Source organism: Lissotriton helveticus, chromosome 7 (genome assembly GCF_964261635.1).
Source record: "Lissotriton helveticus chromosome 7, aLisHel1.1, whole genome shotgun sequence".
Lineage (NCBI taxonomy): Eukaryota > Metazoa > Chordata > Amphibia > Caudata > Salamandridae > Lissotriton > Lissotriton helveticus.
Window position 1 is genome coordinate 968,102,991 of NC_136068.1, and position 26,036 is coordinate 968,129,026.

Sequence of the window (26,036 nt, forward strand, 5' to 3'; positions counted from 1 at the left end):
AGCATGACAAGCTTTGGTCTTTTTCTGCCAGCTTATTTAACCGACTATTGTTGGTAGTATAACTACGAGTGACTTTACCACTACTGATCTACACATTAGATGCCCGTCTTGGAATGTGAGGGGGCTCTCGTGCCCAAAAAAAGAGTAGACGGAGGTTAGCTTATATAACGAGGCATTCCATTTAGATAGCTTTTCTTCAAGAGACGCACTATGCGCCCCTCCCAACTCATGGATTTGCAGCGTCATGGGGACAACACCGTTTTTTAATCTGTTACAGTACCTACTCACGTGGGGTGTGTATCTTAGTTCCCCGCTCTCTTCCCCTTCAAACTATTTTGGTTGCGACGGACCTGGAAGGTAGATTTCTATTAGTTCAGGGATGTCTTGGATGTATGCCCATACTACTTGTTAACGTATACGCTCCCAATGTGGATACACCCAATTTCTTCTCCACAATAACATCACATATTGATCGACTTAATTCAGACACTATACTGATGAGGGGAGATTTTAATCTTACATTAGACCCTACAACTGACACTACTGGGCCGGGTCGTGTTACAAAACCGCAGGCCACTAGAGAGCTTCTCGCATTATTGCAGTCAGCCTTGTTGGCGAACCCTTGCATCAACTACCCTGGGTCTCGAAATTACTCTTTTTATTCAGCCCCACACGGAACTTGGTCCTGTATCGAATATTGGTATCTCACGCCACAGCTACTACTAGAGGTGCAGAAAGTGGAATACTTTCCCCGCACTATCTCCGTCCATTCACCGGTATTGCTGATAGTTGCTTTCCCATCGATTCCTAAACAGCGTGCCCCCTCCTACTTCCCCCCCCACCCCCTCCCCCTCCTCCTCCGAGGTTCCCTGCAAATGTGTTACTGGACTCGGTATTTCATGGTGAGGTGGGTAATGCTATTACAGAATTCTTTGAGTTGAATGATGGTTCCATAGAGTCAGAACTTACACTTTGGGACGCCTTCAAGGCATGTATTCAAGGAGTATGTATTTCAAAACACACTGGAGTCTTGCGCTCTATTCGGGCCGAATTGAAAAAATTGAGCAGAAACGAAAAGATATTGAATTCCTAATGCAAGTCTCCCAGACATTGACAGTGCTCTGAGATCGTTGCGCTTTAATGACTGAGTTCACTGAGGCTGCGGTTCGTGAAGTTAAATATGTGGGTAAATATGCCAGAGCGCATGTGTACGGTGAGGGGAAGAGACCCGGCAGAACACTGGCACACCTCCTTAGGCCGCAATACCAGTCTGCATTTGTCACGCAATTAGACATTGACTCGGAAAGATCACTGGCGACAGGGACGGACATCACAAAGGCTTTTCTTGATTACTATACCAAATTGTATCAGGCGAGATGCCCACCATCGGGACAGGCCCTCAATGATTATCTACTAGATATAGCTATGGTATGACTTGAGGAGGGGTGATGGGATTTTTTTTAGCTGCCCCAATTGATGCTGACGAAATCAAACAAGCAAGTAAAGACTTAGCTAGCAGTCGCACCCGGGGTCTGATGGGCTTTCTGGGGATTTTTACAAATCCTACTAACATGAACTAGCCCCTCGCCTCCTGGAAGCGTGTGACGAGGCATTACAGGGTGGTTCCCTCTCGCCGACAATGCACGAGGCAGTTATTACATTACTACTTATATCTGACAAGTCCCCCAATAAGTGGCAATCCTATAGGCCACTATCTCTGCTAAACCATGATTATAAAATCCTTGCTAAAATACAAGCTACTCGATTGGCACTGCTCGTAGACACCACACTATACCCCTTCCAGGCAGGTTTTATTCCGGGATGATCTAAGACACTTAAATAATGCGCAGTTTTTCCGATGATAAATCAGATGAAGCCTACCCTGCCGGCAGCCGCAGTGATGCTGGACCCGAGAAGTCCTTTGATTCTTTGGGGTGGCCTTTTCTAAGCGCAGTTATGCAAAAATTGGGAATCCCTATTGGTTTTTTAAACTTGGCTCGGTTATTATACTCTTCTCCAGTTGCTCGATTGAAGATAAATGGTATGATCACAACACAATTTGGTTTGACTCGAGGCACCAGGCAGGGATGTCCGCTCTCACCCCTATTATTTATAAGAGCTATGGACCCGCTTGCTCATCATATTCAAAAACGGCATTTACACTGTGGCTTTCAGATACATACCAGCCCACTCATTGCATCTTTTTATGCAGACGACTTGATGTTGTTTGTGCGTAATCCCGATAAGAATCTTCCCCCTCTTTTATGGTACATGGTCCGTTTTGGAGTGCATTCAGGCTTGGCCATTAACTGTACCAAATCTGAAATATTGTCCTTGACCCCGGCTACTATTCCGCGTGATCTTGAATTTCCTCTGTGATGGTGCACTGACCCTCCCAAGTGTCTGGGTATCTATTTACATTGCAGCACCTCCAAAGTTATCCGGTTAAACTATGGACCTGCAATTGACCGACTCGAATCACAAATTTTGAAATGGACGAAACTTCCACTTTCTATTGCAGGAAGAATTGCAATTATTAAGATGGTGGTACTTCCACGATTTTTTAACCTTTTCTTAAACATTCCTGTATCCTTAACAGTGGCCTTTTTCAATATGCTCCGTTCACTCCTAATACGTCTAATTTGGGCGGGTAAACAACCAAGAGGGAACTGGGCCACACTGACCATGCTATTTGAACGAGGGGGCTTCGGAGTCCCTGATTTTTATCTTTACTACTTGGTTGCCCAAGTCCACTTTACATACTACTGTTATCACTCAGGCGCCGGACTGCAATATCTCAAACCTGACAGATCGCTGATATATCCTCACTCATTATCGACGTTATTACCGAGGGACTCCCACAGAAATTCAAACAGTCCCCACAACATGTTGGGCATGGACTAAACTGCGGAAGTACCTGCACTGCACGTCATAATCCCCACATATACCGTTAGCAGATAACCCGGCAATACCCCCTACTTCAGAAACACTCACGAACAAAACGCTATTTAAGCATAGGTTCCTTAAGTTGGGTGATTTGTTCAGTGACTCCAGACCATGCTCGACTGCCAAATTGGCTGCACAAGGGGCTGCCACACATATGGATAATTTCTTACTCTACAGAATTCCTAGCTCTTTATTTAAAACTTTGCCGGATTTATCTTCAGAACCTCACACTGGTTATAACCTAGCCGGACAGCGCTCACTTGGTTTCTCCCATTTACCACTTATCTCTCTTCCTTCGCCCACCTGTGGGCATTAAGGCGCGCACATCCTGGGAACAGGATTTGGATATCACTATAACCGATGATCTATGGCATTACTGCTGCTCTCAGTTGCAATAAGTCTCTAGCAACTACAGACATAAATTGTTGCATTTTACATTACTCCAAAATTATTATCTAAAGCCCTTTGAGGCCAATGGGTGTAACGCGCCTGCCCTACCTTGTATAATAATGGTCAAGAACTGTAATGGTAGTGGTGTTATTATAAAGGACAGGGTCATTGCTGTACTGCGACTGTTTCCAAGATATTATTTGTACAATTGCTCCAATGTATTTGACCTTTTGGTTATTTTCTTTTTTGCCTGCATTTTCTGTAGAATGACAGGAAATGTTTGGCTATTTAGCAAAATAATGCTATTGACCTGGCTTGTAACGGGACACCTGTTTTTTCAATCATAGCTTGGTTGTAATGTTTCTTGAAAAAAATTAAATAAACAAAGTTTATTTATTTTTTATGTGTCCCGCTTGGGGGAGGATTTGAAGTCGCTGCTCACGGACACTGAATGGAGGAGGAACCTGGCTCAGATGCATGAGGTGGCTAGTAATGCCAGGTTTAAGCTGATGCAATTCTATGATATATATATATATATATATATATATATATATATATATATAAATAAAGCTTAACCGCTGTAATGTAATTCCGGCTGATTTTGGGCATGTTGCATGAACTGGCCCGTGCTTTGCCCGTTTTGGAATTTGGTACCAGGCGAGGTGCACAGAATAATGCATGTGAATGCTGACCTTACGACCAATCACTGTCTATTGGGGTTGTTGCCTCTCCCCAAGAAGGTGGAAAAAATGCAGACCAAATTTGCCTGCCCCGAAGGCGTATAGCTATACATTGGGCAAGCCCAACTCCTCCGACACGGGCTAAGTGGGTCTCTGATCTCTTGGAGTGGACAGTGGATGAGGAATGTAGACTACGGAGAGTATTTACAGGCGAAAACGCGAAGTGGAACCTTGAGATCTGGGACAGCATGATTATGAAACTGAAAGATCTTGATACCAACGGGGAAGATGACTTGGATGATAGTTTATTGGAAGGAGGACCTGGTGATCTGCCCATGCTGTCGGGGCCCGCTCGTACACACGCACACTGTGGTTGTTAATGAACGGAGGGCCCAAGCCTGAGGTGCTGTGGTCAGTGGCACATGAGCTATGACTCTTCTGCAATGATTGTTCCTTCAGCATTTGAATGGTTTCAGGGGAGCGCCCTCTCCTTTCTGTGGATGACCCTGCCTCTTCTCTCTCCCCCACCTCCCACCCCACACATAGGAAATGTAACGATTGCTATTATTGCTGTGTTTTTTACCCACACCTAATAGGGGTACATGACGATGCTGGAGTTGTATTGTTTCTTTTTCGAATTTCTATTTTTTCCATTGAGCCTCTGTTAATGGGCTGATTGGTGCTAGTTGACCTCCCCTTTAAGGGGTTCCTATTCCTGTGTATCACATTTTAAAATGTCAAAAATACATGGCCTATGTAACTCAAAGAAAATGCAATAAAGACTTTTTTTTTTAAAACAACAATTTATCTAATGTAGTCTTGACCACTGACAACGCCCACGACATGGTCAAAATAGAGGGTCTCCTTTGTCAAGCTGTCATTGGGGCAAACCTCTCCAAGTCATGGCCGACTCACGTGTCCCTATTACCGTTTTGGCAGACTGCACTTTCTACTCATTATGGTCTTCTTCCTTCAAACTTAATGCCCCTGAAATATGTCCCAAGGCATTTGGTGACCAGGAAACTGGCCTCCTTGGATTTTTCTACGTGGATTTTCAAATTTTAGCAAAATTGTTCACACCAAAATGTATGTGCCCATTAAGGTAAGGGACCTAGTTGGCTGGATGGATCCAGCAAAGTTGAGCATACACCTTATACCTGGTCATAAAAACCCCATTGTTCATGAGGAAATGCCTTTAGTTTCTCTTAATGATGATTGCAATGTTGATGTTATAACTGGGTTAATGAGTAAATTCACGAATGTGTTCAAAGATGTGATGGGAACAGTTAGTGGTTTTGCACTGTTAGAAATGGGGTTTCTGGTTAGCTAGGGCATGCGCCTAAGCCAGGCAGAAACCACCACTCTAGTCAGGGCAAGGGAGTTACATGCTGAAGATAACCCCTGCTCACCCCCTTGGTAGCTTGGCACGAGCAGTCAGGCTTATCCCAGAGGCAATGTGTAACGCGTTTATGCAACACACACACACACACACACACACACACACACACACAGCAGCATCACACTAGGCACACTACAAAAGAAACTCCACACAAGGTTATATAAACAATAGCCTTTGTATATCCAAAACACATTAGAATCATAATCACACATATACACTGTGCCAAATGGCACCAAGTAGTAATTCACAGGGATTATATACATGACAGGGCCAATCGGGCCGCTGTCTGAACCATTAGAAAGCACAAGTAGCAAATATCACACAACCAGTAACTACTGGCAAAATACTGTACTCAGCAATATCCCTAGCAACAGAACCGCATTATGTCTGCATCACATTAGGCATAAACACATTATGCATAAATCACAATTAGGAGTGCACCGTAGTAACACTCCCCAGGTGCATACATCACCTTCAGCACAGACACATTAGGGCCTTGCGCCCTTCCAGTACACAAAAGCAACCCCGACCAACTGGCCTTCCTGTGGGCCCAAATGCCCTCTGTCCCGAATGTCAGGGCGTCAAATTATGGGACCTTCCAAGTGTCCCTCTGACTACCTTGGCAGAGAAACCAATGTGCGTAATGCACTGGGGTGAAGGATTGATTCTCACTCCTTGCTTGTTATGAAAAGAAACATGCTCCCGTTGTTGCAGCTGCCAGCGCTCTCGCCGTGCAGCTGGGAAAACCAGCACTGGCACTACCGTGCCTCTCAAGTCCCACTCTGGGAATCAGGGAACCAAATTGCCCCCATGTTGCAGCTTCCCGCACTTTTGCGGTGCAGCTGTCAGAATCAGCCTTACCACCACTGTGCCTTTGAAGCCCCACTGGGGACTTCAATACAACGTGCTCCATCGTTGCAGCTGCCCGCAATCAGCAGTGCAGCTGTGAAGATGAAGCATCGGCACCACAATGGCCACTGTAAGCCCCACTCACTGGGGCTTTTCATCGACTCCTCTGGTTTCCTCCAACGCGGGGGGAGCTCGGCGGCATCTCTCCTGGCAGGACACAGCAGTAGTAGGACACGGACCAGAGTCTCCGTTGGTGTCAACCCCTCGCCTCTACTCCTTCCGCACCAGTCTTCTCTTTCTCTTAGGCGGGCGTCTTCCTGCAAGGCCCTGCCTACATGCAGGCAGTCCGCCTGACATCCGACTCGGGCCGCGACGGCGGCAGCGTTTTCCAGGCACCAGAACGCAGGGTAGGCTCCCGCTCTGTTTTCCATAGAGCATGGGGGTACTAGGGCAGGGGGCACTTGGCCACAGCTCCTCCCTTCTTCCTGCACCGGCCACCAAAATGTGAGGTAGACTCCCGCTTTCCCTTCAGCAGCACAGGGAAATCCCTAAGCCAGGATTCCCTCTGAACAAGTCGCAGCCCAGCACTGCAGGGCACAAAAGCTCCTCCCATCCTGGGACAAAGATATAGCGCTCACAAGGCGCCCGATCCCAAAAGTTTAGAGGGGCACAGCTGGGCCAAGGCAGGCCAGCTCACAGGGCCCTCCAGCAGAGGGGCAGTCCCTCGTGGCGGCTCCTCCTGGGGCCCAGCAAGCACCCCAAAGCAGTACACTTTCATGGGGTCACAGCCCCAATATTTATACAGCATTTCTCTTTGTCTGCCCTGGCATGGGCTTGGGGAAACAGTCTCAACTGGTTCGGGGGGTGGGGAACGGGGGGGTGTTGAAGCACTCAGTTTACCAGGCTTCCACCCTCCTTTGTCAGATTGGGCTCAGTCATCAGACACCACAGGAGGGAGGAATCAGCATTCACCCAGGCAGGCACAGACCTATTCAGTGTCAGGGACTACTCCTCCCACTACTCCAAATGCAGATCTGCCCATTCAGCCTAGCGCTGACTCACCCTGCACTTCCTGGAGCCACACACCTCACCAGTCTCTGTCACTACAGAGCCAGACATGCAATACACATCAGGCAGGCAGACACCTAGCACACAGAAATGCCAACTTCTAAAAGTGGCATTTCGAAAATAGTGATAATATATCTGCGCACACCATTGTACTGCATTTATTATTACTAATCCAAACATACCAAACTTGACCACGCTGCTCCTCTCATATCAGGAATTACCACTGAAACACTTATCAGGGAATCCCTAATGCATTTCTATGGGAGGGCAGCCTCACAGGAGTGCGAAACCAAAATGGCGGTTTGCCACTACCTGGACATGCCACATACTTAAGGTACATGTCTTAACTTTTACCTACAATGCATCCTGCCCATAGGGCTAGCTAGGGCCTACCTTAGGGATGACTGACATACAGAAAAAGGGGGGTCACAAATGTGGCACCCACTTTAGGTGTCACGTCACTGCGGCATAACACTGCGCGCACAGGCCCTGCAATGCAGAGGCCTGAGACAGGTTTGAAAGGCTACTTTGGTGGATGGCGCAATCAGCGCTGCAAGCCCACCAGTAGCATTTAATTTACTAGCCCTGGGATTCTGAGATACTACTTTACAAGGGACTGAAAGGTAAATTAAATACGCCAAATAGGTGTAGACCAATCTTACCATGTTTATCACAGAGAGCACACGCACTTTACACTGGACAGCAGTGCTAAGTGCCCAAAGTCCTAAAACCACCAACACCATGTCAGAAAAAAGGCTAGAAGGAAGGCAAAAAGTTCAGGGATGACCCTGCAAAAAGGGCCAAGTCCAACATGAACATGAGATCACGTTGAAGAAAAACGCAGTACCTATAGTCCACAAGGTCAGGCCTGTTCCAATCAATGTTCGTACTGATTTGGAAACATTATTAGGTTGCCCAAAGAAGGTGTTATAATTCCCACTGATTCTCCAGAATTGCAATCCCCCATTGTTTTCCCAGGAAAAAAAGTGGAGATCTTCGTCTCTGTGTGGACTTAAGATCTTTGAACCGCATCATAATAGTCGATTGTCACCTACTCTCTCAAATTCAAGAAATGTTATCTAACATAGATCAAGCCAAGTCTTTACGGAGATGGAGAAGAAAAATTCCTGATTTTAGACAAATTACTCTGCATTCTTAATTCCAGAGGTATAACTATTCAGTCTGAAAAGTCTACATTTCTTCAACATTTAGATTGTCTTGGACACACCATAACTCCCAATTGCATCAAACCTATGTTTTGCAATGTTGAGGCAAACTTAAAAGCACCTTCTCCAATTGACAGAGATGGCTTGGGGTCATTTCTAGGTCTCAGTGAATAATATGCATGCTTTGTACCATCATATGCCTCTGCTCCTCAACCCTTGAGGAACTTACTAAAGAAAGGTGTCAAATCCAGATGTGCTGACAAGACTAGTGTGGCTTTCACCAATGTCAAACAACTTGTTGTGAATGCTCCCTTAGCCCTTTTGTTGCAGGTGAACGTTGTATAATTACTGTTGATGCCAGCATGAAGGGCATCAGTGATGTCTTTTGGCAAACAATTAAAGTAAAAGAGCTCACCATAGCGTTTGCGTCCAAATCCCGCTTGGGAGCAGAGGCACTACAGTACCATTGAGACGGAGGCGTTAGCTTGGGTCTGGGCTGTCCAGAAATGTAAAAGGTATTTGTGGGGTTGTACATTCAAAATCTATTCTGACCACAGGCCACTTGTTTTTCTTCTACAAGGCAACAGTTTAGGTACAGCACCGTCCGGCCTTGTGCGTTTGCTTTCAAAACTGCAAGAAAACAATTTCACAGTGAAGTATATAAACGCTGGGAAGATTTTTAGGGCAGATTGCCATTCACGTTTATCTCTGCCTACTAACGATGGCATCCATGAGGACGGTGAATGTGTGAGGACTGCTAAAGATGCAGTTTCTACTTGCAATAGTGTAATTTTTTTAAACAACTGGTTGGAAGCTGTCTTGTAAGAGTAGGTGCTAAAAAGGTTATGGAATACATCAGGAAGAGCTGTCCTCCCATTCGGGGTCTCTCTTATGATTCGAGACCTTTTACTGAAGTCTCTCCTGAACTTTCTACTGAAAACCAAATCTGCACCAGAGATGGAAATGTTATTAAATTGCTCATGAGGGGCACTTGGGGATCACTGCCACTTGCAAAAAACTAAGGAAACATTATTGGTGGCCCGCCATGAATGCGCAGGTGTCTTCATTTGCAGATTTGTGTCCCAAGTGCATTCTGTCTAATAAGCACTGAAAAACTGCACAAAAACATTTGCATCCTATATCCCTACCAGATGGCCCTTGGTTGAAGGTAGCCCTGGATTTTGCTCATCATTTCACTCTCCTACCTTCCTGCAACAACTTTTTGATAGTTCTTATTGACTTAAAGTGGATTTATTTTTCTTTTGTCACGTCAGTTTCCACCCAGCCTGTTTTAAGTTTCCTTCTACATGTTGTTTTCTCTTGAGAGAAGCCCAAGAGATGCAGTGACAGATAATGACCCCTGTTTTGTCTCCTCACTTATAAGAACATATCTTATAGATTTTGATGTAAAAACATCTCCGGGTTGCTCTGGATAGCCCTTCAGCAGATTATTTAGTGGAAAGGGATAACTGATTCATCAAGGAGGTTATTCAAGCGGCTCTATTCTCAGACCTTGATGTTAATACATTTTTAAGAGATAAAATCAATGCCTATCACACCACTCCTCATTTTACCACTGGTTCTACTCCCTTTGAATTGTTAAGGAGAGGAACAGCAGGTCTAAGATTCTATCTGCTTATTTAGATGCTCAGACTGCTATGAGAAATCAAACACACGTTACTGTGCCTTCTTAGCTGAAAAATGTTCTTTTGAAACAAAAACAAGAGAAACTCTAGTTTGATACCACTAAACATGTCTCTGAAAGAAAGTTCTGGTGGGTTCCTGGGTTCTTAACCAGAAATCTGTTAAGGTCAAGAAAGGGGAGTCTGTTTTCTCTTCTCCCTGTAAAGGTGAACATGCAAGTAAAAATGCTGTTTTTCTGGAAGGGAGAGGTTGGTGGAATATAAACAGTTTAGTATCCATCTCTGATGTTCTAGTGGAGATTTCTCAGAAAACTCATACCCCTCTTGAAGAAGATTCCATTCTGCAGGAGTTGCGTCCTTCCAAGGATGGAACACCACTTTGTTTGCTTTCTAATGAAAATTTCCCAAGTGAATCTGTTGCAGGTGCTCCAGTCTCTCAAAATGTTTCTCCAAGAAGCTCAAAGTGCCCATATGTTTCAGAGTCCACTTCTAATCTAGAAGCTTCTTGTGCTAGAAGGATTTCTAAGTTACCAGTGAGTATTAAGGATTATGATTTAGCTTAATTTTCCTTTTATGGGATGGAGGTGATGTAGTGTTCTAAAACATATGGTTTTGTAATGTTTGTGTTGTCTATGCTTTGTTCATTGTATGCTTTGTAACATTCTTAGATTGTTACCTTGTCATTTACTGTAACTGTGTTCTATTTGAAACCCATCTCTGGTTGCCGGGAGAATGGTCAGTTTCCTCTAAGCCTTCTCCTGAGCAACTGGACACTTAGCCGTGGGTCTTTCTTACTTCGATTTATTTGAAATAAACTCTTGGAGCATATCACCGGTCTCTTGCCTTGCATCTGTCAGCTGCACCGATACTACAAGCATATAGGTAGTGGATTAGACTAGAGTACGGGAAGACAAGTAATCCACGGAAAGTAAGCCTGTAAGATGAAAAAGGATGAAAGCAGTACTAAAGGGTAAACTGAAGATGAATATAGGAATGTGAACAAAGAAAGGAAAGATGAGAATTAAAGAGGGAAGTTGAAAGTAAAGAAGGGATGGGGAAATTGTGAAAATCTTAACTTACCAGATAAACTGCTCCATGTTCGATTGATATCCCGCAAAGCCTGCTTCTCGGAGATGGCTCGCTTGATTTCGTCCAAAACAAGGTTTAGCTCCTTTGAGCGCTTTAGGTTCTCCTGCTCAGCTGCATGCAAGCGGTCTCGGAGAGCAAGGAACTCCCGCTGGTAAACATCCACAACGTCACCTGCAAAACATTAACATTGTATTAGCTCTAAGTAATTTATTTCCATTAAGCTTTCAATTGCACTAAAATTTTAGAGCCATTGATGTTATATTTTTCAGCACAAAATGGTGGGTGGACACTTAGGGTTGTGTATAATCCCTGTGAAGCGACGATTCGAGCCTGTGATGTTATTAGGATTAAAGTAGGCATGTTGTCAATTCTGCTACTCCTAGCAGTTTAGTAAATAAAAGTTGTTGTAAATGAAACAGCAATTTGTGTGGTTTCGTTCCTTTTAGAATCCATTCCTGGTTTACTTTTGCCATTACTTCTTAGTGAAGGGTGACCTCTAAAAGTATATTCATGTTGGGCTGTTGACATACAGGTACGTCCTTCTGAAGTCTAAGGAGCCCATCATGTAGGGTTGACATTTTCATTGTAGACCTCCAGCAAATTACTTTCAAACTGTTCAGGCAGCAGTGTATCTTTGTGGTGAGTCGGGGATACCACTTTTGATGCTAAGCTTCTAAACATCACCATCATTTTAATGCTTTAAGGGACCTGATGCATGAACAATTTCTCCCTCTAAAGCAGTGATTCACATGAAAATAATAATTTTAAAAAAAGAAGGATATTGATCTCTTAATTTTATACAACATATTCATAAACCCAGGTATGATAAGGGGCACATCCTACATGTATTTGATTTATTATGGGCTTGTGATACTGAAGTAACTGCAGTCAGTTAATTCTTGAACTTGGTCCAACCACTTGTTGATCCATTTCTTCTTACTGATCTTGGATGTGTGGAAAAAAAACGTAACATTCAGTCCAAACTAGCACACTAATTGAGTAAAATGGACAAGGAATTTATTGCAAAAAATCTGGAGGATTCTGCATTTGAAATGTCTAAATCTGTTGAAAATATCAATTCAGCATTTACCATTTAGCAGCACGAGTCACTCCAGGAACACGTGCCATCTATTAGTCAGTGTTTTACGGAGAGAGAAGCGTGCACCCTGTTAAACTAAAGAGTTAGTAGCTGTCAAAACCAAACTTCAACAGTTAGAGTGTCATGGCACAAGAACTATGAGAGTGACATTTAAGATTCAAATTTGGTATTGCATCAGAGAATAAAAAAAGTATTGTTAGCCACAAAATCTGTATTTTATAATAATAGGATCTTGAATGCTTCTAATATACAAACGGAGGCGTTCATAATTGTCCAGGTATCCTCATCAGTCAACCCTAGAATTACTTCCACCCAAACGTTTTGTGCCCAATTGGAAACTTTTATCTGGATAAGACGGAGGCAAACAGAAAGGAGATAGCTAAATAAGTATTTCACTAAGAACAAACACCAAACACAGCATGTTTATTTGAAATACCTAAAGTGAACAATGCAACTTTAAATAAACTGGCTATAAAAAATAAAACCAGAATCTACCACCGGATCCTCTGATCATTTGCAAGCAGTTATGGCCAGTGCTATCTAACCCTCAAGCACTGATTAATGCCTTATTGTCACAGGGCACTGTTCCTCAATCATTTAAAAGCGCTGCTGTCTTACCTCTTTTGAACAAGCCAAATGAATATCAAGCTATGTATTACCATATTGTGCTAAAATTCTAAATGTCCATGGTGTCAAGACTTTGTGTACACACCTCCTAGCAAATATCTTTTTGGATCCTTAACAGGTTGAGTTCTAACAAGGGAAAGACTAAGCAGGGTCTATTTTGTTGGCCATTATGGATGACCTAAGACAAGAGTACCCCAACTTCATCATTTATTTTATTAAGCTATGACTGTAGGGACGGACCGAAACAAAAACATCAATGATTGTTGTTTTACCCCTTTTTAGGTCGAGCTGAGCCAGAGCGCATGCACTGCTCTGTGAGACTTCTAGTAAGCACTCTAAAGTACTTTGTGTGGGTCTGACTCCCCCCCATGCATGTGATTGGCTTTTGCGTGTGTCTTTATATAATGAAAGCACGCAAATGGCTAAAGGCAAGCACATGTCCCACCTCTTTTTTAATATTCACTCCTACAGCGTTTTGCTCTTCTGGAGCGAGCAGTAGCGCGCAGGGTGGCAGCTGCATTCCTCGTGGGTCAGGTTACACACAACGTGCCGTGCTTTCGCTTTAGCTGGTTGCTCTTGAAATATGTATTAGCATTGTCAGTTAGGGTTAATTTCATTCCAGTGCTTTAGCTTTAGCTTGTTGCTCTTGAAATACGTTTTAGCATTGTTAGTGAGGGTTAATTTAATTCCAGATGTGTTGTGGTTAGGCTAATCTTAGTTTTCTTGTTGCTGGTCTCACAGTTCTAAATGAACACAACTTGCTCTCAAAAAATAGGTTCTAATGCGTTTCTTTATTTCAAATACTTCATAAACAAGCATTTACAATGCAACGGTCTCACCTTTGCAAAAGTTAGAGCTATTGGCATTGTAAATGACATTTTTATTTATGTTTTGGTTTTGAAAACAGATAAATAAATGGCATTGTCATTTGCAATGCCAATAGCTTAATCTCTCGCAAATGCGAGACCTATTACATTTGCACACACACACACACACAGAGAGCTACACACACACACACAGAGCCACACGCACACACACACAGAGCCACACACACAGAGCCACACACACACACACAGCCACACACAGAGCCACACACACACAGCCACACACAGAGAGCCACACACACAGACACACACACACACACAGAGAGCCACACACATACACACAGATAGCCACACACACACACACACACACAGAGCCAAACACACAGAGAGAGAGAGACACACACAGAGAGCCACACACACACACAGAGCCACACACACTCACACAGAGAGCCACACACACAGAGAGCCACACACACACAGACACACAGAGCCACACACACACAGACAGCCAAACACACAGACAGCCAAACACACACACACACACACAGAGCCACACACATACACAGAGCCACACACACACACACAGAGCCACACACACACACACACACACACACACACACACACACACACACACACAGAGCCACACACACACAGAGCCACACACACACAGAGCCACACACACACCCAGACTGACACCTCTCCAAAAAGGGCACATTTTATAGGATTCAGTAGTGAAACCAACAAACTAGTCATGGTGAGATCTGACATAATAGGGCTGTATTAATAAGGTTAAATAACATTTTTAAGTAAAATAGGTACAAGAAAGAAGAAACACCTGCTTTCATACGTATTTATAATAGTTCGGGCTGGACTGTTCCCATGAGGCACAGGGTCAGACTGATTTGCATATGGCCATGTCTGAACTGGGGTGGCGGAGTAAGCTAAAGAACGGTGATGGATTAAACCCAGATCAGTTGACTGGGGGTGAGTGTTTGTATTGTCAACGCTCCGTCCATCACCACCTTTGGTGATCATGATGATTGAGCATTTATAGGACACTAAACTAATAACATGAATGTCGTTGCAGGTTGATTAGGCTGTCATTTTAACTGAGCACGTTTAATTTAAACAATGTTTTCGAATAATTAAAACCATACCCGCAACCACGTCATATTGCGCGTAGATGCCTATGGCTCGAAGGTGCTGTTAAGGGATGGCGTTGATGCTGAACTTGCCACACACAACCTGTATCTGTGTGTCGTGGCCAAAACCAATCTAACCTCAGTCTATTATTACCATTTCCTAAACCGTTAATTCAAGGAGCCGAAAATCAGAACAGCAGGAATTGAACGCTGACCTTGGGGGTGGGAGTCTCAGAGCTTAACCACTAGACCACAGGAGCGAGGGCTGCCGGGGAGGGGTAAAAGCGAGGGGCCATGAGTGGCCAAGAGTACCCTGGTTGATGTAACAGACATACAGCATCGCGTGTGGGCATATTTGCTCCATATATGTGCGGGTGGCATGGGCTCTGCAGGTTTCACTCAGAATAGTGTGTGAAGTCAGAGGGTCATGGGGCAGCGTGTGCCACTGCCCTTAACACACGAGCAGGGAGAGAACCGCGGGCGCACACGGTCCAGGAGTGAACAGATAGGGGGGCAAGAGGGGGCACGGTCCTGTGGGCGCGACAAGCTGGGCGCACTCGGGGAAGGCGGCCTGCATGGGCACAATGGCTCTGGGTATTTTGCGCCAGGAGAGCTGTAAGGCGGGTGTGAGTTGTGTGGCGGGGAGATAGAGGGTGGGTCCGTGGAGGGAAAGCGGCCTGAGGAGGAGGGAGAGGCGAGACATACGGTGGGTGGCACAGGGGCGTGGGGTACTTGTCGGGACAGAGGTTGAGAGAGCGTTGCAGTGAACAATGGCCGCGGGATGCAGAGAGGGGCTGAGGTTGCACGGAAGGACAAAGGTGCTAGGGGTGGGCAGGGGTCCGGGTTGTTGTTGGACAGTGTTGTGAGGCAGAGGTGTGCAGCGGACAGACGAGCAAGAAGAACAGACCTGGTCAAGCAGCGTGGCACTGAGATGAACTGAAGTAGACAGGCAGTGGGACAAAGATGCGAGACAGCGATTGGTTGTGGGGCGGGTGTCAGACGTTGACAGAAGTGTGGGACAGAGATGGTCAGAGGCGTGTGACACATACAGACCGAGGTGTGGAAGAGATTGGCAGTCAACTGGGTTAGTGATGATCAGCGGCGTGGGGCAGAGACAGACAGGTGGTGTGGGGGAGAGACTGGCAGTGGGCTGGGGTCAGAGATGGACATAGACGTGGGACGGTGTGGGCAGAGATTGGAAGTGAGCCGTGGACGGAGAAGGAGGTGTGGGGCAGTGGTGTTGGAGAGAGATTGGCACTGGTGTGGGGTTGAGAGATAGACAGGTGTGGGACAGAGACAGACAGGGGTGTGGGACAGATATTGACGTGTGTGGGCAGAGACAGGTGTGGGAGAGATTGGCAGTGGACTGGGGTTAGAGATGGGTAGAGGCGTTGAACAGAGATAGACAGGGTGTAGGGCAGTTGTATGGGACAGATTACAGGTATAGAGGCGGATGCGGATGGAGTTGTAGGCCAGACATATACAAGGGTACAGGAGAAAGGGACAGAAATGGGCACTGGCACGTAGAAACAGGGCCCATGAACAGGATGCAATGATATAGGGCGGAGAGGGACAGAGTTCTTTGGCTTAGGCGGGCAGCAGAGTAGGGCAGAGATTCAAAGAGGGGCAGGAAAGGGATGCAGAGTAGGGAAAGGTTTGGGGAAGAGATGGGGAGGGTGGGGCACAGTGGTATGTATGGTGCATCGATGGGCAGGGCTCAGGCAGAGATGGACATATGGACCAAGCTGGGGTAGAGGTTCAGAAGGGTGTTGGGCAGAGAAAGGCGCTTCTGTTAGGCTGAGAAGGAGAGAGAGGTTCAGGGCGGAAGGTGGCCGAGAAGAGGGCAGATCACGGGTGGGGGGTGCACACGGGTGGAGGGGGCGCCAGCACTCTGACCCGGACGCTGGGAAGGAGGGGGAACTCGGCCGGATGGGGAAGGGAAGTGCCCGGTAGGGGGGAGGAGTTTGGGGGCACTTGGGCCGGAAAGCAAGCACAACGAGGGGGCAGACGCACAACGAGGGGGCCGGAAAGCAAATACAACGAGGGGGCAGATGCATAACGAGGGGGCCGGAAAGCAAACACAACGAGGGGGCAGACGCACAACGAGGGAACAGATGCCAGAAAACCAATCACAACGAGGCAACAGAGGCAAGAAGAGGCAAGAAAAGTGAGCACTCACCGGAGGACTCGGCAGCTTCTCTACTTCTTCAGCTGACGGTCCAGCAGAAATGGCTTCCGAAAAGCCCCGACATTTTCGGATTTGGGGGCGTGGTTTTCGTTCTCTCCTCTTCCCATTGGCTGGATTGTAAAATTCCAGCCAATGGGAAGAGGAGAGAAAGAAAACAGAAAGAAGCTAAAAAACACGCCCCCGAATCAGGTCTTCAACGGAGTGACGCCCCTCTCCTCCAATGGCTGGCCTACGTTTAGGAAGTCAGCCAATGGAGAAGAGGGGCGGGTTCAAGCCCCATACTGAAAGACAAAATTTCTCGCCAGTGAGACTACGCAAGCGCAGCCTAGGCAGGCCGAGACCTAAAAATTGAATTCTTTATGTTCATTTATATTTTTAGGTCGAGGCTAGAGCAGCGCACATGCGCTGCTCTAGGAGAGGGCCTCTTGGAATCACTCCTGACTTTCGCTAAGCTCATGTGTGTGGCTTTTTATTTTCCACACATTCAATTGGCCTTTGCGTGTGGCTTTCAATAACGAAAGCACGCAAATGGCGAAAGAAGGGCGCATGTCCCGTCTTTTCTGTAAACGTTCACTCCCATGGCCTTTGAGTCTCGGGAGCAAGCGCAGGGTGCCTGCTGCATTCCTGGATCATGTTACTAATTAACAGCGCGTTGCTTTCACTTTCGTGACTGCGCTTGTTTAGGTTTGTTTGTGTGTTGAGGGAGAGAGTCCATGTGGTTCTTATCTTGTCACATTCTTTCGGATAGGTCTGCGTGGGTTTTACTTGTTACACAAAAAAGTGCTCCCTTTTGCCATGCTTTTGTTCCTGAGGCGACGTGAAGTCTCATTACAAAAAACTATTACACACTACTTTCACTTCTGTAAATGAGTTTCGCTTCTGCCTTTTAATTTGCCTGGAGGAGCCTTTCCTCCCTGCAGCCTGGACACTTCAGAATAGCATTGCTTTCGGTCCCGCAGCTGCTTGCAGCTGCTTTATGAGTTCGTTTGTGAGTTGTGGGGTGCCTTTTTTCTTTGCATGAAGGAGCCTTGCTTACCTGCAGCCTGGGCATTTCAAAATAGCATCGCTTTCCATCCTGTAATCCCTCGCAGCTTGTTTGTGTTTTTGTTTGTGAGTGGTGGGATGCCTTTCTTTTTGCCAGGAGGAGCCTTTCTTCCCTGTAGCTTGGATAGTACAGAAAAGCATCGCTTTCCATCCTGTAATCCCTCGCAGCTGGTTTGTGAGTTGAGGGAGATGGTCTATCTGATTCTTATCTTTTCACATTCTTTGGGATGTCTCTGCACGGGTTTCCCTTCTTTCATGGGAAAGCGCCCACTTTTTCCATGCTTTTGTTCCAGAGACCACTTGGAGTCTGACTACAAGAAACTATTTACACACGATTTTCATCCCTTAAAATGAGGCTTTCGCATCAGCCTTTCTATTTGCCAGGAGGAGCCGTGCTTTCCTGCAGCCTGGACACTTCAGAATAGCACCGCTTTTCATCATAGCAGCAGAATTCAAAGGAGCTACTGAGCCCAAATCCTTATGTCTGTTAGCAAACCCTTCATTCATTAGCAGTAGTAGGGGCATGTGGGAATGCTTTCTGTTCGTTCTATCAGGTGATTTTGTGTTTTGCAGCACAAGGAACTGAAGCGATTCTCGATTGATCCAAGGTATTACACAACCAGGGGAGCCTCTGATATGACTTTGAAATAGGGCACTGATTGTTGTAATTCAGAATAACATCAGGAGAATGTGCTGCGTGGCTAAGCACTTTTAAAGTCCCAAAGGCAAGACCTATTGGCTATGCCAATGCTTGTTTATGTTTCTTTTATTCCACAATAATCCTATTGAAAATGAACACATTCGAAAGTGAGCGAGTTTTCCGTATTTCTTTCTCAAACCCCTATCAGCCCGTCACCAGTTGCATAAATCTCACAACCGGAAAGTTGTGGCGAGTGATGATGTTATCAGCTGCAGGGTATTTCTTTGGGATTGTGAAACGGGCTCTCCATGAGTCCACACTTGTTGCACTGAAGCTCCGTTCCTGCTTTTCACAGCAGAGGTATGTAAAGTGAAACACAGATTCGGGTGCAATGTCAAACAGAGGCCCTACTAATGAGGTCATGCAATAATGGCGCACTTTGCAGTTGGTGCAGGCGTGATGGTGTTTCAATTACTTGAAACACCAACAAATTCTACTGCACTCCGTAAACCTTTTCAAACTCCAGTGTTTATTTTGAAGCCTCATAATAGCCCTGCCGCTTTTCGACCTCAAAAAGGTCTTTGTCACGGTAAGTCATTCCTTTCTCTGTTACTTCTTATATACAACCAACCCGTACTGCCAACAACGAGGCATGATTCTGGGGTATCTAGTAAAATTTAAACAGTATAAAACAATGTCAAATGGTGACTCTTTTTTATTCATGTATGGGCTATTCACGCAGATATCCTTACATTGTGATAGGTTTCATCAGAATGAGAGATTATACCTCCTTCGCTTAGAATCACAATTACCATTGCCCCCTGCATTCTGTAGAGAGAACTAAATGAACAAGTATTCTGAAAACTTTACTACCCACTGGCAGTCACTGTGTGAAACTCGCTCTGTCTTCAGCCTCAGTCCCATAAGTCTCATTTATGGCCTGTTATAACAACGCACCTACAACAAGCTATCACACAGACACCTAGCGGCCAGTTGACAATAGGCACTATACAAGAGTAATATGCTGAACAGAAAAAAAACGATAGAAACACAACATCCTGGAAAACTGAAACACTCTTAGGGAAAGTAGGATAAAGGAAATCATGTCAAATGTAAACAAAATTGTATCTCTGACATGGAGTATCTAATACTTTTTACAGCCATTGTTCATAAATTGAACAGTGTCTTGCCTGTAATTTAAGGAACTGATTATAGGGCCCGAGAGGGACTCGTTTCAATGTCAGTTTATAGGTCGAGCCTGGGCAGCGCTTGTGCTGCTCTCCGGCATGCTGTATTGGAGTATGGACTAGAAGCCTGACCACTCTCCGCTCACATTTGTCGTTGGCTTGTGTCATTGTTCTTCAAAAATTCTTTCAACTGATTCATTAATAGGCTTGTCCACCTTTATAGTGCTCCAATCCTTGCTCTATTATGTACGTGTTCAGGTCTAAGTAATTGCTCAGTTCGACCCAGATGTTGAGTTCCACACCTGTCTAGATCAGCTTCTTGTCCAGCTTTGCACTTCTGTCCAACCAATCCTTTCCACCACTTTACATCTGCCCTGTTCTGGTTTTCTACTACATACACTTTGACATGCAAAGTTTTTCTTTTTTGTATACCGTTAGCACTAGTCTGGAACTCGAAAAACGTTAGTTGCACGTAGTGTGGCTGACATACATCCCAAAGAGTTACACAAATGCTGTATTTTGCCAGATTGTTCCATCAGTCTAGCCATATTTAATCATCCCCATCCCTTCATGTTCCTAGCTGCGTTTTTTAAAGCTTTGTACAGCACTTCTCAGAGAAGCGCTACCAAGTATCATTTTTTCAAGTGGGTTATAATAATATCTGTTATTTACAGTGTTCAGAAACATCGAAACTGTGGTAGGGAGGAGGCGTGGCTTGGCACCGACTGTGATGGCGTAGTAGCTTTTGAGCTCCATCAGGGCCAGCGACATTACCCATGAAATCCGGTGTTCTATCGAGCTGTGTACCCTCTACGCTTTGCGCATGTGTATTAATGGTGCTCATGCGCACAATACAGCCCAACATCAGTCCATGTACCCCTAATGTTTTTCATTTCTTTTGCGCATGCACCATTCGAACATGACCAATCGCAGCTCTCACAGCCAGTGACATCATGCTCACACCCAGTGACTTCATGCTCAACCAATCATCGCTCTCCAAAGTATTTATTAGTTTTCAACGTTCTCGAACTTTTCCTAGTCCGCAGTAACAGCCCTGCCGATAGTGTTCAATTCAACCCTTGCATCACGTCGCTGTACTCTAACCTGCCACTTCTTCGCGTCGCTGAACTCGAACCTGCCACTTCTTCGTTGGTGAGCACTTTTTCATTTAAATGTTTTTTAATGTTACGGTAATAATGCTAATGTTGCCGCGTTGTATTATTTTATTGGTACGTCACATGTTGGTTTTTAATCTTACGGTAATGCTAATGGTGCCGCGAGGTAATGCTAATAGTACGGTTTGGAAGGGAAAAAAAGTGCGGAGAAGGAAAACGGCGAGAGAGACTTAGAGGGAGCGGTCGAGACCGTCTTAGTCTTGGGTATCCCTCCGCCGCGATGTCCGGTCTAAAAGTTTTTGGGGTAGTTTTTTCTATTCATGTTCGGCGCATTTACTGAGAAGCCAACACCCCTTCCCCCCCTCACGAGTGGACTTTAAAACAAAAAGCGTTGTGTTTACTGGTTCTTCGGTTTTGAGCGCTGTACTTTGTACGCTTTTGTAACCTGCACACATGTCACTTTTTCCCCCTGTAATGCACTGTTTCCTACCTCTTGTATTTCTTTGCTTCGGATTGTCACTTTTGCCTCATCTAACTTTGCGTTTGCTTTTGTAATTTGTTCACTTGTAATGTTCTCATGTATCGGTTCTGTTCCTATTGTGAAGCGCTCTGACACCTTTGGGTTAAAGTCCACGCTATATAAAAACGCAGAAATAATTAATGAGGGAGCAGTCGAGACCGTCTTAGTCTTGGGTATCCCTCCGCTGCGATGTGCGGTCGAAAAGATGGCTGGTTTTTTATGGGACTTCTTTTTCCATTCATGTTCGGCGCATTTACTGAGAAGCCAACACCCCTTCCCCCCCCTCACAAGTGGACTTTAAACAAAAAGCGTTGTTTTAACTGGTTCTTCGGTTTCGAGCGCTGTACTTTGTACGCTTTTGTAACCTGCACACATGTCACTTTTTCCTCCTGTAATGCACTGTTTGCTACCTCTTGTATTTCTGTGCTCTGGATTGTCACTTTTGCCTCATCTAACTTTGCGTTTCTTTTGTAATTTGTTCACTTGTAATGTTCTCATGTATCAGTTCTGTTCCTATTGTGAAGCGCTCTGACACCTTCGGGTTAAAGTCCACGCTATATAAAAACGCAGAAACAAATAAAGAGGGAGCGGTCGAGACCGTCTTAGTCTTGGGTATCCCTCCGCCGCGATGTGAGGTCGAAAAGACGGATATTTTTTTTGGGGGGGACTTCATTTTCTATTCATGTTCGGCGCATTTACTGAGGACAACCTTTGCGTATTTTACTCGTAGAGTGCCTGCGCTTTTACTAAAAGGCCTGAAGAAAGTCAAATTTTCACCCTTCCCACTGGTTACTTGGAAGGTTTCAGATACATAGCGCTCTGGTCAACAGCCTCAGGTAATTAATACTCCAAGGCCAGCCCATGGTACCCACTACCGAAAGACCACTAACAGCTGCCAGTAGTGCAAGCAGACTTACTCCTGAAAACCCTATCCATGAGCAGTATTGTAAACCCATCACAGTCAATATTAAAAAATACAGACAGTTCTATTTTAATATTAATATTACTCCAGCAGACATTTTGTCTATGAGAGGGGGGTGAAGGTATCACAAATTCACAACACCAGACTGACCCTGTTCAATAGGGGTGCTGTGATGCTGCACTATTCCTGGCTGTGGCAGGTGCAGGGGTGGCTTTGTGGGGTCCAGGCACGGGGCCCTTAACTCTGATGCATGAGTTGTAAAGGGGTATGCCCTCGTAACTCATGGACCTGGGTCGGTATGCAAGTACAAAGATCGGGTGGTCCGAGTTGGATAGGTATTTTTTGCAATTATTTTATACTGGTATATAATTGAATCTTACACACCACAATTATTTTTCACAATAAATATGTTTAGCGCAATGAAGGTGAAGTATGCAGTATTCAAAAAATTGTATTTATTCCATATATAGGTGCAGTCGTTTTACTGATTGCTGCATACCATTATTTATAAATCATCTGCATATCATTAATGTAATTTGTACAGTCATTACACAAATGGTGCTCTCAGTGAGGATGGGAAAAGGGAGCGAAAGGTATGTGCGGGACGTGGTAAAGGTGGTGTGACAGTATTGCATCACATTAAAATAATAACGCCTTTACAATTAGGGTAATAACAGTGTTCCCGAAGTACATCACACATAGGTAAGAGTGAATCGTTCATTTGTTCCTATGGCGTGTAGGGTTCGGCGTAGTCTACGTTTCGACCCCGAGTATATAAAAGGGTTATTCTTCCCTCATGTTGGGGTCTTCATCAGGACAAGGTGGAGAGCATGGTGAGAGGCGGATGGCAAGTCTTACGTCACGTCTTGGGCTTGGGTGTGCTCCTGTTTATTTCGAAATTGTGATCCGGCGTCTTTAATATAGTGGAAGGTGTCTTCATGTAGTATGCTTCAATATGTGCTGCACATCTTTCTTCTCTCTTGCAGGACGCAGCGGTCAGCGCACCTCGGCTTCACCGTGAAAGACGCCGGATCACAATTTCGAAATAAACAGGAGCACACCCAAGCCCAAGACGTGACGTAAGACTTGCCGTCCGCCTCTCACCATGCTCTCCACCTTGTGCAAGTTTTTATTATTTATGAGTTTGTAACTACTTGAGAGGTTGCGGTCATGGTGGTGTTTTCACATCTGACCGCTTGTCTAATGGGGTCTGACGGTCATCTTTTGCTGCAGTCCAATTGTAAGGGCAAAGAAACGTGTTTAATGAGCTGCCAGTATCAGTCATGCCACATGTTAATCTTTTGTAATTTTACAGCACATTGTCTAAGTATGTGAATGAGCATCAGAATGACTGGGATCTATATTTGGACCATGCATTGTTCGCTTTACGATCAAAGCCACATACCACCACAAAAGTTTCCCCCTTCCAACTTATGTACGGCCGGGAAGCAAGATTTCCTAGTGAGGTGGCGGATGATCTGGTACTTTAATCTGCAAATTTATGTAATTCGACATACATGTACAGGCTGGATACTTGTTAACATTAGAAACAAAATGTATGTCCTTTGCATCTCATTTATCAAAATTAGCTTTTTTTATTTTATCTATATTTTGTAAAGCAGTAAAAATCAGTGATTGATTTTTATGTTTCCTTTATTAGCTTGAGTTTGTACTACCAACAGAAAGCGAATATGCAGGACTTCTTGCAGTAAAGAAAATTAGAGCAGCAGAAATGCAGAAGCAGACAAAGCAGAATATTGAGCTTGCCCAGGAAAAGCAGAAAGAAAAGTTTAAAAAGAGAGTTTGCCAGAAATATAAGCCGTACATGTTCAGCGAAGGAGAGTTAGTGCTTCTGAAAAATAGTGGGCGAGCAACAAGAAAAGGAGGCATTTTGGAGCATAACTTTTTTGGACTGAAATGCAAGGGAAGCGTGTAAAATTACTCAATGCTAGCAACATGGCTTTACGTAGAACCTATAATCTGGACATGTTGTGGCCTTATAAGTCTAGCGTGAAAGGTAATTTATTGAAGGGTACCCTTTTTTAAGTAATGGGCTAAGATTTTGATGTGTTTTGTAATGATCCATCTTCCTGTGTAAATGTCTTTTTAATAGCTGAAAAGGTATTCTTTCTAAACATGATGTTTTGTAAAGAACAGTATTTCACGATCAGGATTTATGAATAGCTACTTTTGTTTCAGTAAGGTTTGCGGTTGGATGTTCTAGTAGTCTATTTTTAAAAAAAGATGTTTAACGCGGACAACTTCCAAAAATTATTTTGCAGGAAGTATGACCAGTGATAAATCTCCAGCACGGCTTCCATCTCCACCACGGCTACCATCTCCAGCACGGCTTCCATCTCCAGCACGGCTTCCATCTCTAGCACGGCCTCCATCTCCAGCACGGCCTCCATCTCCAGCACGGCCTCCATCTCCAGCACGGCCTCCATCTCCAGCACGGCCTCCATCTCCAGCACGGCTTCCATCTCCAGGACCGCTTCCATCTCCAGGACCGCTTCCATCTCCAGGACCGCTTCCATCTCCAGGACCGCTTCCATCTCCAGGACCACTTCCATCTCCAGGATGTCCTCCATCTAAATCCATGATACAAGTTTTGGATGTATGGAAGAAACCTGTGATCGGACGCTTGGAAGCAATAGTGTTGAGGTTCAAATTGTATGATTCTTCTTTTTTTCACTGAAAATGGACCAATGGATAGTTGATGAGGTTGGTTTACATAAAATCTATAGTCAGTGTAGTATGGCTAATGGTGTAGGATGTACATGGTTGTTCCTCTAGTAAAGCTCATGTTTTTTATCCTTTATTTACAGGTAATCGATGCGTACCTTTCCAGATTATGTTTGTCAAGACCAAATGTACATATATTGTCATGAATAACAGACAGACCACCAAAAATAATCATTCTGTATCAATGTGTGTAATTAATTTCTTTTATTTTCACCTTAGTGTTTATCGATTTCTGCAACAGTGGCTTCCTCTATATTCATGGGCACTTATCCTTCCTCTTCTTTCTGGGTAAATATTTATGTGACTTTTCGTGGTTTCTGGTTGTAATGATTATTCAAATCATTGAATTAATTTTGGTGTAAAATAGAATTAGAGTAACATTTTTAAGACCATTAAAAATGTAACATGTCTGTATGCCATGAATCTGTGTACTTGTCTTGCAAGTGAATATTGTTGCCTTTGAATTTTCATTGAATTGTCAATCACATCTTACAATTTTTGTTAGTGTAAAAGTATGGATGTTGTATGTCACTTACATTCATTCATGAGCACATTTTATATTCTATAGGTAGCTTTTGAGAAAATGGAAACTGTTCTTTGTCCAACCAATACTGGCGTTCATTGGATACTTTTGGTAAGTGCTATATTTTTGGAACTTTACGTGACTTTTGTAAGTCCCTCTGGAAAAATATGACTGTGTAATAGTTGTAAGTGCTGAAGTTTAAAAAAAAATAAAAAATGTGTTACTTTATT

The 26,036-nt window shown here is 44.6% G+C and overlaps 1 protein-coding gene across 1 annotated transcript in view; it reads right to left on the bottom strand.

Annotated features, from left to right (window-relative positions):
• The window catches only part of MGAT4B (alpha-1,3-mannosyl-glycoprotein 4-beta-N-acetylglucosaminyltransferase B), a 1,462,166-nt gene that overhangs the window by 1,188,912 nt on the left and 247,218 nt on the right, over window positions 1-26,036 (bottom strand). The window contains exon 2 of the mRNA XM_078653536.1: window positions 11,222-11,401. Coding sequence (XP_078509662.1) covers window positions 11,222-11,401 — 180 coding nt within the window. The remainder of the gene's footprint in view (window positions 1-11,221; window positions 11,402-26,036) is intronic.